The sequence below is a fragment of the Amblyomma mixtum genome, chromosome 2 (assembly GCF_055824585.1).
Source record: "Amblyomma mixtum isolate Tamu chromosome 2, ASM5582458v1, whole genome shotgun sequence".
NCBI classification, from domain to species: domain Eukaryota; kingdom Metazoa; phylum Arthropoda; class Arachnida; order Ixodida; family Ixodidae; genus Amblyomma; species Amblyomma mixtum.
The window spans coordinates 278,874,869-278,894,195 of record NC_143013.1 but is presented as its reverse complement, the minus strand read 5'-3'; the positions used below and the strand labels follow the sequence as shown (position 1 = coordinate 278,894,195).

Below are 19,327 nucleotides of genomic sequence, written 5' to 3'. Positions count from 1 at the left end.
AAATTTATTTTCGATCTTATTTTTTTCATAACCAACTATTATCAGCACGGAGGTTACTTACTCCGCTCCCTCACCACTCCCCCCCTCACCACTCCCGCCCCTTCCCCACCCCCGGGCCCCAGTGTAAGTGTTATCGTTCAGTTTGCTTTGGAGCCAGAATCTTCGTTTAATAATCCTTGTCACAGGCAGAGGCGAAACTGGAAGTTTGCGCACTGTACCTTTGCGCAAGCGCAGTAGAGAAGATCGTGCACCGGTGAACGCCAGGAAGAAGTGCTATTTGTTGGGAAACGTGTTCAGAAATTACCTTTTTCCCGAGCACAGGCTCGCTTGATTCGTCATGGTCCAATACAGTATGTGTGGCAGTCCGCCTTAGACTTGAAAAAACAAATAGAAACTACCATTTCGTTGATATCTTTTTACGTTGTCATCCACTCTATGAATACATGAGTTTTTTTGTTGTTGTTTTTTTTTTTTCAAAATATGCCAACTTCCGGAACCGAAACAGATTTTTCGTCCATTAGGAGCCAGGAGACATTGTAAATTGGAAAATTGGAAATAATCCAATATGAGTACAGCCGGTAGTTAAAGCAGTGTTCTGAATAAAATAAGGAATGCTTAAGGCTAGTTTGTCAACGGGATGCATACTAGCACGACATGTCTATCAAACTGCGCGAAGCTCTAACCATATTCTACTCGAATAGTGGGTTCTGAGCGGGCTATTGTTTCATTATTCTTTTTTGGTCGTGGAACTGAATGTGCACGAAGTAATAGGCGATTGTCCACGTCCAAGAATCCAAGTAACGAAGTACACACGTTGCACGAAACATGCGAATTAAACACAGGTTCCCGAACTGTTCTGTGCAACCTTTGGAATGCTTGGGGCTTTTCATTGTCCTCAAGCACCTATGTCCACGGGTGTCCTAATCGTCACCTTGCCGTTATGGTACTCTTCGTCTCTTGAAGGCATACGTGTGCGCACAGGTCTACTGCGCTTAAATCAAAGCACGATACACCATTGGTCACACTAGAAGGTAACGCAAGCATGAACAAGTATTTAAGGACCTAAATATGGATCGGGGTATAAAGACAGCTTTGTGACTATTACTAATTGAAGATAAGGTTCATAGAGCATAGAAGCCATGCAGTAGCAGTTCTGCTTACATTGCTAACACAAAATATTCAACTAGACATAACAAAAGCAAAAACCAGAACGCGCGCTAAGAACAGAAATGAAATCAAGAATAAGTGCTGCAAATATTTCACAATCGTTCGAATAGTATGCGCTTGTTCTGAAAGTCACACGCAACAGCACGCCTATGTCCGTCCGCGCCGTGTCTGCGTACATGATCAAACCAGCCACGCTCACACGACTTCGCACGTGGAGGCTGGATTAAGGAGCGTACGCCTCGGACATTGGAAGACCTGCGAGAAGCGACGTACGTTTCTCAAGGCCAGCGAGCACGGGTCGTCTTCCACGCCGGAGCGCATAAAGCACCAGGCGACGAAGAACATCTGAGTCGCCGTGTAGTCGCCCAAGCCTTCGAGCTCTCTGTGGTCGCTGCCGTCCGCTGCCTGGAAGGCGTCCACTAGCGCCTCCAGCGAGGCCAGCTCTGCGAGTACATTGTGACGGGACTTCGGCAGACCCCTCAACGATCGTTCGACGCAAGCGAGTGTCCTTCGCAGGGCTGCGCCCGTCTCCGAATCGTTGTGGCCGTGCTGGTTGTAGCCGTCAAGCAAGATCACGGCAGATGCGAGCGCCACCTGGCTGCCGAGGCCGCCGTATTTGAGGGCCGCAGTGAGCTCCATGTCGTACACAGGGAAGGACAGCGCGAACGGTGAGAGCACGAAGTCGCCGTTGAGCCAGTCGACGCTGAAGAAGCTGTAGCTGAGGATGTCCTTGGCAGTCAGCTGGCCCTTGACGAAGACGCCCGAACGCCACGCCTTAGCCAGCTTGCGCCAGTTGAGCACGAAGTGCGTCCGGTTCATGTCGGGAAAACCCGGGGCGGGTGCATCGTAGTCGAACTAGCGGTAGTGCTCCAGCACTGAGAACATGCTCTCCACCGAAGACCACTGCGTCGTCATGTCCAGCTTTTGTGCGAGCTCTTGCCTCTTTGCCAGGCGATCCATAAAGCTACGCCGCACCGCGTACGCAAGGTTCTTGACGTCGTCGCGGGCGCGTGCGAAGAAGACCGCCTGCTAGAAGCCGGCGAACACAAGGTCATCCATGTGCTGGTAGATCATGGTGAGGCAGAACTTGCGGGACTCAAAGCCCTTCTCCGGCCTCTTGCCGATGTTGTTCTTCAGCAGCTGCCTGCTGGCGGACAGCGCGGCGTACTTAACGGTGCTCCACATGTGCTCCACGCACATGTGCATCATCCAGTCTCCCCGTTGCCTCCAGGTGTCGAAGAGGTGCATGAGAAACCGAGCCCTGTTGGTGCCGAACGTGACGTAGGGTAGCATCGTTGGGAGCCTCATCTTGAAGGCTTCGCGCCACTCATGGGCGCTGGGGAACATAGTCGCCTCGTCTATGGGCTTCCACTCGGCCTTCTCCAGGAGCTTGTTGAGGGGCGCCGTCACTCTCTCGGCGTCCAGTACCTCCTCGAAGGCGGCGTCGCTGCCTTCCCGACCCGGGTAGTGTTTGTATAGGGTGTCGAAGTAGGACCGCTTGCTCTCTCCTAAGAGATGAGAGTTGGTCTCCGGGAAGACGTGGAACGACTGCGCTACCGTGATGGAAACGGCCGATCGACCGCGCTCTGTCCTTTCGCGGACGCGTACGAAAGCTCCCCATTCAGCTCGACGTCGAGGTAGAGGACTGTGTTGAGCACGTCCGGGTTGGAAGGAGACGCTGGACACGCCGAGCTGGACACGCCTGTCAATAAGCAAGCCTGTGGTGCTTGACAAAGCAGAGGCCGCATCTGGACGTTGTATTTTCTTACTGAGTACCTGTTCCTCGCACTCTTTTTTTTTTCGTGTGGGTCGCACTCCCCTTAATTTTTTTATGTGTATTTCTCTGCTATGTGCTTTGTGTTTCTCACTTGTTCTGTGCCCACCCCTATAAAAGGGGATGCATCAACAAAGTAAAATCACTCCTCAAGAAGATCGGTCTTCAGATCGAAACGTCGAGTCGAATAAATATGTTTCATATATATACATACCTCTATTTATCGTCAGATGTCAGACATAAGAATCCCTCCCGAATGTCAGTGTCTTTCCATCTCTCTTACAAACATTTTTATCTACGTAAACCTCCACTAGTCTGCCCATGTGACTACGTGGCTATGTTATTCTCCTCCAGATCCCAAGCGTGTGGGATACAATCACAGCTCCGCTGCCGCATTTCGATCGATGCGAAACGCAAAAAAACGTACTTGAGCTGAGTGATATGCCAGTTCACGTTAACGGACCATCTATCATAAATGATGGGGAAAAGTTCAGCTTGCTAACGCTGAACGAAACAGTTTGTGAGCATCCCAAAATATCTGCTTCAGTTACCACTGTGCTTCAAATACATGATTGTAGTTCGGAAGCTGAAACAGACATCGATTTCCAAACACAGGCTTATAGCACGGGTCTTTTCTACGACAGCGGAGGTGGGACAATTTTCCGACTCCCCTCGTCTCAATTAAGGCATAAGCCAACTTTTCTCGCGGTATTCATGTTTGTGGTTAGATTTTTTTTTTTTTTGGTGGCTTCCTAATAATACAAAAGGCGCCCAGCCAAAAATCATCCCTTGAGGACACATTCGACAGCTCAGAAGTTTATTGCCGGAGACACAACTATAGAAACGAAGCGCCGCAAACAGCTGCGAATCCATAAGAATGAATCGACGTCACACAAGTGAAGCATACTGAGTGCGATCTTACTTCGGAACGGTTTAACTATGGCGTTTGCAAAACCTAGTAAACAGCATCAGTTAATGCATTAGTGATAATTCATAGCAAAAAAAAACAAAACCAAAACGCAGACAACTTAATTTTTGTCGTGAGTCGTTAGCTAACATCCTTTCCAAAAATGTTCGCACGAAATACCTCAACTAAAATATCGTAATCCCAACTCTTAAAATTAGCGAAGCACAGCGATAATCACATACTGCCGTCGGCGAAGCAACAGAATAAGGAAAAGAAACGCGTTAAAGTCTCCAAATTATTCTAGAGTTCCTTGCACATGCCAGTTCTCAAAATAAAGCCATCGGCCTCCTAAACGAACGTAGCACTTCCAAGTCACACAATAAGCACACAATAAGTTCGCCTAATACTAAACAGTCTGTGAAAAAAAATTAATTCCATTAGCAGTCCGCCGCCCGGTTCACGTGTCACGCGGGCATGAAGTTAGCACACACATAAAATGCATATCGCAAAATATACACTGCAGGAACAAGCCTTAGCCCCGCGGGAAAAAAAAACAGAAAAAAATGTAACTAACGTCCACTGAGGAATGCCAGAAGAAATATTCGCGTTGATCGAGGAGGGAAGAGCACTCAGGAGAAATGTAACGCCGGTTACGTTTCGCTTAAGCTCGGGACTTGCTATGCGGTCGCTGGCGTTTCGAGTTCATCGGCGACAAGCTACGTTGCATCAAGTCCATGAAGTCCTTGCGTTTCTCTATCTCAGTTGTCGCGGTCGTTCCGACGCTTGTCTCGGGCAGGCGCATCACGATTCCCGTGGAAGCAAATGCCGCCAAGGCAGCCACAGCGAAGCCCAGATCTTCTCGGCGGGCGAATTTAAGGGTCCCTAAAGAGGCAGAAAGGACCGCTCCTACGCGACCAAAGGTGTAAGCGCCGCACAAGACCGCACTGCGGACGGCTGTAGGGAAAAGCTCGGAGATGTACAGGTAGTTAACCGGAATCAAAACACTAGCCGTAGCCTTGGTTATGACCACCAGAATGTAGGACACCTCAACTGGGCGAGCGTAGATGGCAATGGCGCAGAGTGAGGACAGACCGCCCAGAAGTGCCGTTAAGGCTGTAAGGAGTTTGAGTCTTCCCATAGAGTTCATGGCGACGTACATGGCCAGGTAGCTCGGACCTAGGAGGACCGTTGACACCATCCTGACAGCAGCCTGTTGTAAGAAGTGACTGCTGGCCGATATGTAGAAGAACCCGAACATTATGGCAAAGGTCGATAAGAACACGGCGCTTGCTCTGGTACGAATGCGGCCGGGCTCAATGACAGCCTTGGGCGTCATAGGTGAGAGGAAAATATCGCTACGGCCCATGTCGCTCTTGATGGTCGTCACCGCCTTCTCCGCTTCCCTGCGCGGCACGCCGTTAGTTCTAGCCGCCTTCAGTATCACATCTTCGGCGTCCCTTGTCCGGCCAATGGTCATCAGCCAGATCGGAGACTCATGGATGATGGAGAGTGCCGAGAGTAGCAGGAGTGTGGGTGAAACGACAATGGCTTGCAGGACGGGCCATCTGAAGCTCAACTGCTCCAGGAACAGAAAAAACACGTCTGATAAGATTTTGCCCAGGGACCAAGCGAAGCCAATGTAGAACGTCCTGAATTCCAGCGGGATGACTTCGAACAGCAGGATGACGGAGAGAAGGTGGATCGTGCTTGCACAGGCCGAGCTGATGAACCTCGCGACCAAGTACAGGACGAATGACTCCGATGAGCAGCCTGCAATCGCACTGAAGACGAGCGCCAGTACGGCTCCAATGACGATTGGCTGGCGACCCGAAGTGTCGGCGAGGTAACCGGCAACGGGCACCAGGAAGAGCGCGCCGCTCATGTACACCGCATCCGTCAGGGGCACCAGCCAGGACCTGTGGCAGACAAGGTCCCAGAAACTACGCGCGGTTCCATGCCCATCATTCTCGTCGTAGTCCCAGGAGTTGCAGGGCACAATGGTGGAGTCATTGACATGGCCGGGGTACGCGTAGACGAAGCAGTGGCTGTACCGACCTGCCTCGTCGACGGGTATTGCGACGTTCTTCCACAGGGCGACTGACAGATCGGCAAAGCTCTTCGTCGGCTTGCACCAGTGGTCCACGGGAGGGGCGATAAACGCGAAGACTCGGTTGTGGCACTGCAGAACCATGAGGGCCACGATGGTGAAGCCAAAGATGAGCCGCTGAAAGTTGCCGTGGCCGTAGACATTCGCGCCCTGCTGCAACTGCTCGTTCTCGGCTTCGGCGTCCACGAGCCCCGACGGGTTCGTGTTCGTACGCTGGGTGGTCCCGGAGTCCAATTTTCCGATGTCCGATTTGGACTTGCGCTGGGAGTTTCTTCTTGCGGGCGGTTTCACTGCCTTCCTGGTGGTTTCAGGTAAACACACCGAAGAACGCGGCGGCCTTTCCATCGAAGTTTACTGTCGATTGATCGCAGAAAAGTCTGGCGCCCGGAGTGAAAGCCACTGTGGATCAGAGCGGATTTCTTCTTCTGCTTCTTCTGATCGTAATGATGCGGTTGACAGACCCCTCCTCATACGCACCGCCTAAAGGCTAGGTTTGTTAGCGTCTGCTACTAACGTTTGATCGGAGGAGACAGAATTTTCACCACGTTTTTTTTTTTTTTTGCTACCAGGTAAAGAGACAGGGATGGAACTGGATTAAAAACATTAACTTCTTCGTTTGCGGAACAGTTCGCCATAATATTTGCGACGCCCTCTTCATCAACTCGTGTGTGCGCAATGCAGATTCGCCAGTGCTCGTTTGGCTCCTTGAAACACAAATAGAAACACTAGTGTCGACTTGCAGAAGTTAAGGGCGCTTTGCGCTGCCTATATACGTATAGTTTCGTTTACGCATGCTTAGGACAATATTGGCTCCCCTTCCGATCATTCTTCTTTTAAGCTTTTACGTCTTGTGTGAGGCGAATGTGCGGGCCAATAGGTGAATGCAACGTAGAGTAAGAACATACTCGTGAATATATACTTCCAGGCCAGAATGGAACCTTAACGATTCATCACAACACACACTGTTTAGCCACTGTACGTCCGGACATGCTCGAAGTCGTCATTTTCTTGTACAAAGCGAAAATGAAGAATGCAACGCGTATACATTCTTTATTAACATCCTGTCGCTTGATGCGTTTCATGGGGCACTAGAAGTGCGCTGTTATCCGACGACGTGGGAAAGCGCAAGTGCATTGTTGACTCGAGATATGTGCGGACGCACAGCTAAAAAATAGAAACCTATGAAGTCGAAACGCGCGAGAAACATTCGTTGAATGAAACTGTAATCAGTTCTTTTAAGTCACCGAGAAGCGGCAACAGCCCCCGGAGGTGGTGGTGTTGTTGATTTCAGTGGACATGGCACATATCCATACGGAGGAATTGGCCATTGTTTGGTGGTGTTGTGCAAGCCAAGAAGTGTTACATAGGTAACTGCTAGGAAATGAAAGGAATAAGGCGTAGAAGTAGAACAGCGAACTCACTGAAGCTAGAAAAATAAAGTGGCTGGGGGTCAACGTGGTTTGAACCGTTTTTTTTTTTTTTTTTATGAACCAAGATACGAGCGAAAGCTCTTTTAAGCATAGTCTCCACTGTCTGAAATCAAATTTCAAGGTCAAAGCTCAGGTATACCCAATGGTCATAGTCACATAATCACGTGGTCATACTATAACAGCTTGGGCCGTACCATCATGCAGTTTGCCATCCCGGTTTCTCATATGCATCATACGTCTCATGCATCATACGTCTGCATCATACGTCTGCCATCATACGTCTGCCAGTCCAGTTTGTCTTTGTGAGGCACTGAAGGTCATTATCCATGGGGTGTCCACATCATCATCATCAGCAGCAGCAGCTCACAGTCTAAAATCAAACGTCAAGGGTCAAGGTAACGGCCAAGTACCCAATTATCATAGTCATACTATCACGTGGTCATACTGCCATAGCTTGGGCCAATACCACCACGCAGTTAAGTTCGATTTGACCTTGTGTGGCACTGAAGGTCATTGACTCATCCCCATAGAAAGCGGAAGTTTTATCCCGAGGAGTGAAGCTCTGGCTCTAAAAACAGGGGGCCTGAGAGGAACTTCAGTTTCTTCGTCGAAGCCACTAGCGTGGAGCATGATATTCGTGCACCAGTGGTGCGCCGAGCGTACGTCTGCCAGGAACTCACGAATAGGAAGGCCGCATGTCGGTGTCTCTCTAAAGTGGTTCTTTGTGTTTGTGTCTACATAAAATAGTGATGGCGAAGGGCACAAAATTTAATCGCATGAAAGAGAAATTGCAATGCAGACGGCAAAACCGATAATCTAAATGTTACCGCATTTTCTTCGTTAAAGAATGTGAAGAAGCAACCTTAGTCTTCGTTTCTGCTTCTGATCAACCTGCCAAGAGCACGCTCTCCTTTCCATGCATTGCTCTCAATTCGTTTCATTTGTGGGGGTTTAACGTCCCAAAGCGACTCAGGCTATGAGGGACGCCGTAGTGAAAGGCTCTGGAAATTTCGACCACCTGGGGTTCTTTCACGCTCGCTGACATCGCACAGTACACGGGCCTCTATAATTTCGCCTGCATCGGTATTGTAGCCGCCAGTCCAACTAAGGTTCGTGGCTAAAACCCCGGTATTTTACCTTGTCAACCTGTGGGATTGAGTTGAAGCGATACATAAAGGAGATGTGAAGAGGGGAATGACGGTGTGAGAAAACATGGAAGCCACTCTTGTTCACGTTTAATAAATGAGTTTAGCCTGTCCAACCACACTTCGAAAGCGTTGAGATGCGCTTGCGACATCTGATACAAAGAATAAATATCCTGAGCAGAAGCGAAAAAGCAATGTCGTCCGAACGTACATAGTCATCGACAGCTTCGCGAATAGGTTTGGTTTTGTTTGGTTTACTGGGGTTTAACGGCCCACAGCAACTAAGGCTATGAGGGACGCCGTAGTGGCCGTAGTGAAGGGCTCCGGAATTTCGACCACCTGGGGTTCTTTAACGTGCACTGACATCGCAAAGCACACGGGCCTCTAGAGTTTCGCCTTCATCGAAATTGGGCCGCCGCGGCAGGGATCGAACCCGCGTCTCTCGGGTCAGCAGCCGAGCGCCGTAACCACTGAGCCACCGCGGCGGGGTTCTTCGCGAATAGGGTATGTAGCACTGGTTTATTAAGCAGTGACGGCGAGAGGACCGAGAATTGAAGGATACTTCTAGAATGGGTACAAGTGTTTAAACTAAAATTTTTATCAGTGCAAAAGAAACGTCTATCTTTTAAAAACGCTCTCTTTCTCTCTCCTTCGCCATGTCTTTGAACCACGCCACAAGGAAATGAATAAAGAGAAACAAACAAAAGAGAAAAAACTGGAGGCGACACTTAAGCTCCACCTCAGTGGCATGACGCGCCTGTATAATGGGTTAATACCTATATATGGGGAAATGGACATCCTCAAGTTTACATTCATAGATACCTGGGAGTTTCCACACCACTCCTGGAGCAGTGGTGTAGCGGTTAAGTTATGCCTCACATAGCCAATCATTATTTAACTGCCATCTGTCATGGTAGTCAGTCTGCTCACAATTTGGTGGGCAAGTTTTGATGACGCCACAAGGTCACGTGACCTAGGTGGCGTTGTGAGCGAAATATCCCCAGAGAAGCACCTAGGTGGCGCACCTAGTTTTCTTCTTCGGGGATATTTCGCTCCCAACGCTGACGACCACCGACGATACCAACGACGACGACGCCGGACTTTCTGCAGAACGTGAGCCTTAATGTTTTCGCGTTAAAAATTCTCGGCGACACTGATTTACTTCATGTCCTGTCAAAGCGATAGCCGTAGAAGCTGTTGACGCATTTACCGGAAGTGACGTCACTTCTCTCCAGCCAATGGGAATGTTTCGGCCTGCAGGCGTCACTGTCCGTCTGGTGACGTAATTACCTCCATCAAATGGAAATGTTCCATACTTGTGACGTCACTTTTCTCCAGCCAATCAGCGAATTTAGCTTTCGAGATATCTTTTTCCCCGATGGGGCTTCTATATGCTCTCTCATTGAAAATAGAAAGAGAGAAAGGCTGCCTGCTTGGCACATGACTTGGTATATGTTGCTTGCAGAAACCCTCGAACTTTGGAACGGATTCAAAAGCTGCATTAGGCTTTTCCACGACAAATTTTTACGTTGTTTTTGTGCACTTAGTTTTTCGCTGAACGGGCTCCTTTTCACTAGGAGTATAGCGGAAAGTTTAAGGAAGTAAAAAATGTTTAAGAATTCGACCAACCGCAAATTCAGAACGCCTTCTCTTTCTACAAACTTCAAAAGTGGTGCACGAGGATTGTCCAATCCAACTGAAGTGCTTAGCCGTAAAGTTCTCCGGTTGGTTTGCACATGGAGAGAGAATGTTGTGCTTCCACTTCGACCATGCATAAACGTGCGACAAATGTCTGCCTGACCAGGCTATGAGAGAACTCGAGATCTTTGAGCAGGATTCCGGGTAACCGCAAAGTGACGCTATGCTGCCAAACACACAGTCGTCTTTATTGTTATAGATTTTATTTTCGCTACTTCAAGCAAAAGGATTACCAAACATCCTTTCCAGCCACTGGTTCTCGACATGATTAATGATGAAAGAAGGTTTTTGATTCACTGGCTGAAACATGGTAACTAGAGCTAAAACACAAGGGACAAAGCAAAGAAAAGATACCGACGGGACACACGCTAGACGTCAACTAAGAGGATGTGTGTCCCGTCAGTAACTAAGAGGATGTCTAGCGTGTGTCCTGTCGGTATCTTCTTTTCGTTGTCCATAGTGTTTCAGCACTGGTTACCATGTCTCAGCCAGCGGTCTTCGACACTTCCACCCCCAAGAAACTTCGCGTACAATTTAACACCTAACGCCCCCTGGTGCGTACTACGGCAGCCAAGACTCTGGCGTCAACCTTCACCGGCGCAAACAGAGACGAGAACACTGCTTCATACGTCCAGTAAATGGGGTGCAAACGCAACCAATCTACCTCTTTTTTTCTTTACGCGAGTGTATTCTTTGTATTATATTCTACATGTCTACTTCTATTTGCCTTCTCCGGCATATTTAACATAGACAGTCATAAGCATGCCTTCTAATCTCCATGCCTTTACATCGTAACGTTATCTGCGGTTTACATCTCCCTTCGTAACGTTATCTACGTTAACCGCAGCTGGTCAGCGCAGGTGACTCTGTTGCTATGGCTCTCTAATGCGGACCCCAAGTGTGTGGGACACAATGACGGCTGCGGCCATCGAGTTTCGATGGATGCGAAAAGCAAAAACACGTACGTGGGCTGAGTGATATGTCAGTTCACATTAAAGAACCATCCATCACAACTAACGGGGTAAAATTCAGCGTACTAAAAGGTGCAGCCCAGAATCACTGGGATCGGTTCGATAGGCGTATTCCATTCGAACGTGGACGTTCATGAAACAGCGTGTGACCATCTCCAAATAATATTTGCTTCGGTTACCTCGATGCTTCAAATGCGTTATTTTATTTCGAGAGCTGCAAAATGGACATCGATTTTCTAACGCAGACTTCTAGCATTGGCTTTCATGCCACACCGGAGATTTGATCATTTTCTGCCATGGTGTGTATTCCTCTCTTGTCTCAAATGAGGCACAAGCCCACTTTTCTCGCGGTATTCATGTGGCAGTGGTTGCTATTTTTATTGTGGCTTCCTAATCATACGAAAGACAGCCAGCCGAAAATCACCCCTTCAGGACAGACTCGACAGCTCCGACAGCTCCGATACGAATGCCTAGGAATTAATGGTCGTTACACCAGTGAACAATACAAGGCATTAGTTTCTTTTAGGGCAGAGTTTAACTATGTCGCTTGCAAAAGCGATTTAGTAGCATCAAAAAACGCAGCCGTGAAAATTCGTTCCAGAAAACCATCTGCTGTGACTGCAACCAAGACACAAGTAAATGAATTTTGTTCCATATGCCTGCCGTTAGCAAACGTCCTCTCCAAAAGCATTCGCATCGACTATCCCAATTGAAATAAAGTAACGCAACTCCTAAAATTTGCTCAACACAGCGATAGCCACATAGTTTTCGCCGAAGCCACAAAATAAGCAGAAGAACCGCGTTAAGGTCCACCAAGACATTCTTGAGCTGCTTGCACATGCCAGTCTAGCTGGTAAAATAAAACAAGCAGCATTCTAAAAGAACACAGCTCGTCCAAATCACACAGTAAGTACATAATAGTTTCGACCAATAAGTCTGTAAAAAAAAACAGAATCCATTAGCAGCCAGCCGCTCGGTTCACGTGTCACGCAGGTATATTAGGTTAGCACAAAAAAAAAATGCACGGAACAAACTATACACAGCACAAAGAGGCCCGAGCCCCGCGAGAAAACAAAAAGGTGTCAAAGTGCAATCTACGTTCAGTTAAAGCGCTGGAAGGCGCACGTTGACTGACGAAGGAGGAGCACCCCATAGAGAAACACAACTCCGGCTACGTTTCGTTTAAGCTCAGGCTTTTCTTGCTACGCGTCCGATGGCGTTTCGGGTTCAACGGTGACAAGCTACGCTGCATCAAGTCCATGAGGTCCTTGCGTTTCTCTACTTCCGCGGTCGCTGCCGTTCCGACGCTCGTCTCGGGCAGGTTCATCACGATCCCCGTGGAAGCAAATGCCGCCAAGGCAGCCACAGCGAAGCCCAGGTCTTCTCGGCGGACGAATTTAAGCGGTCCTAAACAAGCAGAAAGGACCGCTCCTACGCGACCAAAGGTGTAAGCGCCGCACAAGACCGCACTGCGGACGGCTGTAGGGAACAGCTCGGAGATGTATAGATAGTTAACCGGAATCAGAACACTAGCCGAAGCTTTTGCTATGACCACCAGAATATAGGACACTGCAACGGGGCGAGCGTAGATGGCAATGGCGCAGAGAGAGGACAGACCGCCCAGAAGTGCCGTTAAGGCTGTAAGGAGCTTCAGTCTTCCCATCGAATTCAGGGCGACGTACATGGCCAGGTAGCTCGGGCCTAGGAGGACTGTTGACACCATCCTGACAGCAGCCTGTTGCAGGAAGTGGCTGCTAGTCGAAATGAAGAAGAACCCGAACATTATGGCAAAGGTCGATAAGAACACGGCGCTTGCTCTCGTCCGAATGGGGCCGGGCTCAATAACAGCCTTGGGAGTCATGGGTGAGAAAGAAATGTCGCTATAGCCCACCTCGCTCCTGATGGTAGCCACCGCCTTCTCAGCGACCCTGCGATGCACGCCGTTAGTTCTAGCCGCCTTCAGTATCACATCTTCGGCATCGCTGATCCGTCCAATGGCCATCAGCCAGATCGGAGACTCATGAATGATGGTGTGCACCGACAGCAGCAGGAGTGTAGGTGAGACGACAACGGCTTGCCGGACGGACCAGTTGAGGTTCAGCTGCCCCACGAACAGGAAAAGCACGTCGGCTAGGATGTTACCCAGGGAGCAAGCGAAGCCAATGTAGAAGGTCCTGAATTCCAGCGGGATGACTTCGAACAGCAGGATGACGGAGAGAAGGTGGATCGTGCTTGCACAGGCCGAGCTGATGAACCTCGTGATCAAGTACACGCCAAATGACTCGTAGATGCAGCCTGCAGTCGCACTGAAGAGGAGCGCCAGTACGGCTCCAATGATGACTGGCTGGCGACCGGAAGTGTCGGCGAGGTAACCAGCAGCGGGCACCAGGAAGAGCGCGCCGCTCATGTAGACCGCATCTGCCAGGGGCACCAGCCAGGACCTGTGGCAGACAAGGTCCCAGAAGCTACGAACGCTCCCATAGCCTTCCTTCTCGTCGTAGGCCCAGGAGTTGCAGGGCACTATGGGGGAGTCATTGGCATGGCCGGGGTACGCGTAGACGAAGCACTGGCTGTACCCACCTGCCTCGTCGACGGGTATTGCGACGTTCTTCCACAGGGCGACCGATAGATTCGCAAAGCGCTTCGTCGGCTTGCACCAGTGGTCCACGGGAGGGGCGATAAACGCGAAGACTCGGCTGTGGCACTGCAGAACCATGAGGGCCACGATGTTGAAGCCGAAGATGAGCCGCTGAAAGTTACCGTGGCCGTAGACATTCGCGCTTTGCTGCAGCTGCTCGTTCTCGGCTTCGGCGTCCACGAGCATCGACGCGTTCGTGTTCGTATGCTGGGTGGCCCCGGAGTCCAATTTCCCGATGTCCGACTTGGACTGGCGCTGGGAGTTTTTTCTTCCATGCGGCGGTTTCTCTGACTTCCTGGTGGATTCAGGGAAACACACTGAAGAACGCGGCGGCCTCTCCATCGAGCTTTACTGCCAACCGATTGCAGAAAAGCGTCCAGTGCCCAGAATGAAAACTGCTGAGGATCTGCAAGTACTTCTTCTTCTGATGATGATGATGCGGTTGACGGACCCTTTCTTCCCGCATGCGCGCCGTCTAAAGGCCTGGTTTTGCACGGGTACTTTGCTTGTCTTCGCGCGTAGCGGTTGATCCGAAGTGGCAAAATCTTCACCACATGAAAAGACTCCCTGCTAGCCATACAAGAGCTCACTCTGTAGCGGCTGCAAAACGGCGCCGAAATATTCGCGTGGTGCGAAAGCGGATAAATCTTTGTTTTTTGCGTAGTACTGAGCATTTGTGATAATAATACGTCTGGTAACGAGCGTAAAGGCTTTCTAATTACGCAGTGTTTACTGCATAGTCGATGACAATCAGTGTCGAGCCAAAGAGGGTGTTTTAGTAGTCGCGGCCTATTGCCTACTGCAGAAAACTTGAGCACGGTTAGTGATATTACACTTTTGTGCTCCTTCGCGCATATCTCAGGCGACGCACCTCGTCGCTATGTTATCCCGACTGCGCTCGTGTACATTGGCGAAATTACTACACAGTATGGGGACCCAAACAGAACCTAATTTGCCTGCCCAGTCGCAGTTGACATCAGCTCCAACGTATGTTCGTGAAGTCGGTGAATGAAGGTAGTCTATGCATAGAAACACAAAAAGCACCAAGCTGTATATTTTATCAGGGAACTGTCGAATGTCACTATCTTATTAGGCGCTACTGTGCATGGCGGCTGCTACCACCGGCTCATGGCTATACTCATGGCTTTAGAGAGTGTCGATGTAGGAGTCTTACGCGCTCTCTCCACACATTACAAAAACCCCCTGCCTCGAAGTTCATGATCAGTATATATCGCGTGTTGCGTAAATCAGAGAAAATCGAAAAAAATTATCTCGGCCTAACCGCATGTTGTTTTGGGCTCCTATCTCGCACAGAGGTTGCATTTGGCGGTCAGTTTTGTTTTATAACACATTTAGGTGGGGTACTTGCCTGATTCGGCCAGAATTATTTGGAAATCCTCATTGTCTGCGGCGACGGGGAAACCAAAACCGAAAGACTTCTCAGCAGTGGTACCTGTAGCGCCATCTCGTACCCACCGAGGAAACCCAGCTGTGCTAAATTGGTGAGCAAATCATTTTTGCTTGGTGCTGTCTGCTGCGAAGCAGCGCGAGACATCACCGAAAATGCGGTCGTACAGCGATCAAGAGAAGGCCATGGCCGTGACTTTGATGCGAGTCCAAGACTCCTACGCCGCCCTCCCCAGTAGAGGGCTCGTTTCTCCGGTGACTGTGAGATGGCGCCACGGTTACCAGCGCTGCGAAGCATGGAGGAAGGAAAAAGAGAGGAGAGGCCGTCACGTGACATTTTGTGAAGCCGGAAATCAGCTCGGCGCCATCTTGTCCGGGCTGACGTCATCGCGTAAGTCCCGCCCTCGATTACTGCGCGCGCGTTTCAAAGCCAACGAAGGAGCGTGCTACCGCATGGGCACAGATCCCCGCGCTGGTGGCGCTTGGCTGCTTGCCGGCCGGTTTAGGGCGCCCTATGCCGGTGTTCGTCAGCGGAAAAGTTAATAAAGCGGAAATACCCGTGTGAGACAGGCGGCTACTTTCAGTTACTGCTTCGTACTGCGTCGTCTCCGTGCCGTCTCCAACTGCTCGGCCCTGGTCACAATTAGTAGCAGCCGAGAAAAATACTTATCTCAGCTCTTGCAAGCGCGGGAAGTTACCTTCGCTCTCAATTACTGCGGTGGCCCCCCCTCTGGCAACGCCCGTCCCTGGGACTCTGAAGCTGAAGGCTGCATTCGATGAAACTAGTATACTTGCTTGTTTAGCTCAGCGCTCGAAATTAGCCGCGAGCCTGTTACTTTCTTGGCCATTTTTCATTGCCGCTGACAGCTGTCAGTGAAGTTTTGTGTATATCTGTCTCATATAGCTAGTGTTGCTTCTGGCGTCTCATTCTTCGTGCTCATGGTACATGTGCTCTGAGAGGTGACCTTTTCACATGTGTATGTGTGTGCATATATATATGAGTTACGACTTTTTTTTTCTGATTAACCTGCCCCAGTTGTACATCGGCATCATCGGTGAGCCCCAGTTGTAGTCGCCAGGGGCGTAGCCAGGGAGGTGTTTCGGTGTCAGAACATCCCCCCAAAATTTTCTGAGCTCTACATCCCCCCCCCCCCCACCACACACACACACACACATTGCATTCATATAGTAAATGTGGAAACGAAAATAAGAGTGCCCATTTATTCTTCACCCTCGCACGGAGTATGGCACTCCTTTTAATTCTAGGCACAGTTCACCCCATTATTAACAGACCTTTTTACGTCAGTTTACTTTTTCATCCTTTGCATATTCCTCAAATGAATGTATCGCGAAAATAAAAAGTGCTTTTTTTTAAAGGACCTGCAGCCGAGCGCAGGTTTGCATGTATGGGGTTGAAGTTTTGACAAATGTCATTTGTTTGCAGTTGATGACTTTGTTATAGAGCAGAAGCTTTTGTGTTGTTGTATATGATGTGAATTGTAAATAGCCACGTTTTTTCGTGCGAGTTGTTTTTTGTGAGAAAATAAATGTTTTTTACAAATGAAGTTCTCGGCATCCTGTGTGCATTCGTATCTTTATGTAGATATTGCAGCGAACAAAACTAACCCTTCGCCTTTATTAAAGAAAAAAAATCTCTAAGGTATTGTATAAGCGCAGGGTCTCTTCTCATTTTTACCGGCGGCGTATAACAGGGGCGTGCAAGCATGCAAAGCGAGCGCAGCGGCTTCCTTTAAAATATCGCCCTCCACCCATGTCATGGCCCCCGTTGCTCACACAAGCGCAATCGCGAAAAACGAAAATAGTTACACTAACACCAGTGACGATCACTAGAGCGTTGCAAGAGCACGCCTAATAGCAACGAGGTTTCACTGCCGATGGAAACGGGAGCGCGAATGGCACACGCACACTGCACGCACAGGACGCGATACGTCCGCGCAATACGCCGACGACCTCTCTAGCGCACGGCGTATTGAATCACTGGTGAACGAACAGCGCGAGTGCTCCTCAGTAAGCAGCGGTGGTCTCCCGACGGCTCCGAGCAGTGACGCAGTTGACGAAATGCCCGTGCGATCGTGGTCGAGCGCGTTGAAATCAATGCACGCAACAACGAGAGTTTTGCAGCGAATTCCGCCTGAGATATGAGTGAACGGCGCCAACGTAAGCTTGTGAGCACGATCAAAAACAAACTCGAGCAGTTGAGAAAAGTACGCCGCACCACAACTGCTACGCCGCGGTCGTCTGCTACCGCCCGGCTTGCAAGCAGCAACTACGACGCCGTTGCTAAGCTGCCCGGACTAGGTGGCCTCCCGATCGCGAAAAAAACCACGTGATTTCCTCCACATTTTTCTCCCATGGTGTTGTGTGGAAAGGGCTTCTCCTCTCTTTTTCCTTCCTCCATGCTGCGAAGTCTTTCTGTTCTGGCATGGAGGAAGGAAAGTTTTCCTTCCTCCATGTGTTCTGGTTTTCCGTCGCCGCAGACAATGAGGATTTCCAAATAATTCTGACCGAATCAGGCAAGTACCCCACCTAAATGTGGTATAAAACAAAACTGACCGCCAAATGCAACCTCTGTGCAAAATTTGAGCCCGAACAAACGTGCGGTTAGGCCGAGAGAATTTTTTTTCTATTTTCTCTGATTTACGCAACAGTCGGTATTGGACGATCTGCCCACAGTGGTCTTTGTCAATGACTGCGTGCCGTAGAGCACGCCGCTAGAATACTCAGTTTTAGGGCCATGGTATAAAAAACACCCTGATGGCCAAGAGAGCCGCTTTCCCAGCTTGCGTATGCTGCGTGAAAAGCCAAGAAATCCTGCATGCAACACGCCCTGGCAAACGGGAGAGCTTGCCAGCTAAACCCCCAGCAGTTAATACCTAGCAATGGGGAAAAAAAATCCATTAAAACCCCATGCAGTAGAACCATATAGCAGGCCATGTACAAGTCCTCGGTGACGTGTTTCCACTTCTCGCCCGCACACACAGCTGCGCGAAACAGCATTGCTATCCTAAGTTCCCGGGGACAGTAAAAGGCTGAGCAGCTGCGGTGGCGTCACAAAGGGGGCTTTAATATTAGTCCAAATCATTCGTCGAAGTGAATATTGAATGTCCGGTCACATTCTAATAAAGAGGGTTTTGAACAACAGCTCTTGTGCTGAAGTCGTTAGCTTGGAAAGCATCATCAACAAAAAATAAACTCGATCCATGCAGCCCTTGTTCATTCTGCTTTACAACATACAAGCGATCAGTGACAGGACGTGTTAAGAAAGGCGAAAATGCGCATTTCTATGAGAAAGTCACGCGTCTCAAACTTATCCGGTCCAGACTGCAAGCACAGTAAGCCCACACCTCTTATAAAAGGAAATCCGGTGAAGATCCTGAGGCAGCAAGTTCATGAAACGGTTCTTGCAACTAAGCGTCCAAGTACTCTTCCAGTTAAGAGACAAAGACGGGAAGAGGCTTCTCAGCTCGCGTCGGTCTCTCGGCGACGCGATGGGCTGGGTGCTGCGAAGCAAGCTGCTCGTCGCAGTGCGCGTTGTCCTGCGCCAATATAGCGTTCGGAGAGCGGCCGGTGACTACGGGCTCGACGCTATTCGCTGTTGGATCGCGACAGCATTGAGACGGAGAGTCTTTTTATTGCGAAAGCAATACTACTCCAGGTCTAACCGCTCGTCGCGTGGTCCGTAGACCCCTCTGCTCCTCAAGAAGCTGCCGCCGCGCCTAACAGATGTGTTTTCAATTGGTCGAAATGGTTGTGACGTCACAGTGCGCGAATTTCAAACGAGGCCAATTGTACTTAGGCTAGTAACCATGCAATCAATTAAAGGGATCGTATAGTGGTGCTCCAAGTAAATGGGTCTGAGTTTCGTTAATTGCTTAATTAACAAATTAGCCTAATTAACCTTTCTAGTCAGATAAGATTAATAAAACTGAGTAGCAAATTGGTCGAGTTGGGGAATCGAACTAGGGTCTCCGGAGTGCGACACGAGCACGCTAACCACTCCGCCATGCCAGCAAGATGGCTTGGAATGAACACTAGTGAATACGGTGTCTTCGTTCACTCCCG

At 49.6% G+C, this 19,327-nt stretch overlaps 2 protein-coding genes and 1 pseudogene across 2 annotated transcripts; all 3 read right to left on the bottom strand.

The window, feature by feature from the left end:
- Nucleotides 1-1,362: 1,362 nt before the first annotated feature.
- LOC149364106 (uncharacterized) lies at nt 1,363-3,511 on the bottom strand (annotated as a pseudogene).
- Nucleotides 3,512-4,509: 998 nt separating this feature from the next.
- LOC149364105 (solute carrier family 22 member 7-like) lies at nt 4,510-6,300 on the bottom strand. The gene has a single exon (XM_089568636.1). It carries the CDS (start codon nt 6,298-6,300, stop codon nt 4,510-4,512), a length of 1,791 nt encoding a protein of 596 aa, XP_089424762.1.
- A 6,070-nt stretch (nt 6,301-12,370) lies between these two features.
- LOC149364104 (solute carrier family 22 member 6-like) lies at nt 12,371-14,179 on the bottom strand. Its single transcript, XM_089570029.1, has one exon. The coding sequence runs from the start codon at nt 14,177-14,179 to the stop codon at nt 12,371-12,373; it is 1,809 nt and encodes a 602-aa protein (XP_089426155.1).
- Nucleotides 14,180-19,327: the final 5,148 nt, after the last annotated feature.

Excerpts from the sequence above, each read along its gene's own strand:
- LOC149364105 (XM_089568636.1), bottom strand. The coding sequence starts at position 6,300 with ATGGAAAGGCCGCCGCGTTCTTCGGTGTGTTTACCTGAAACCACCAGG.
- LOC149364104 (XM_089570029.1), bottom strand. The coding sequence starts at position 14,179 with ATGGAGAGGCCGCCGCGTTCTTCAGTGTGTTTCCCTGAATCCACCAGG.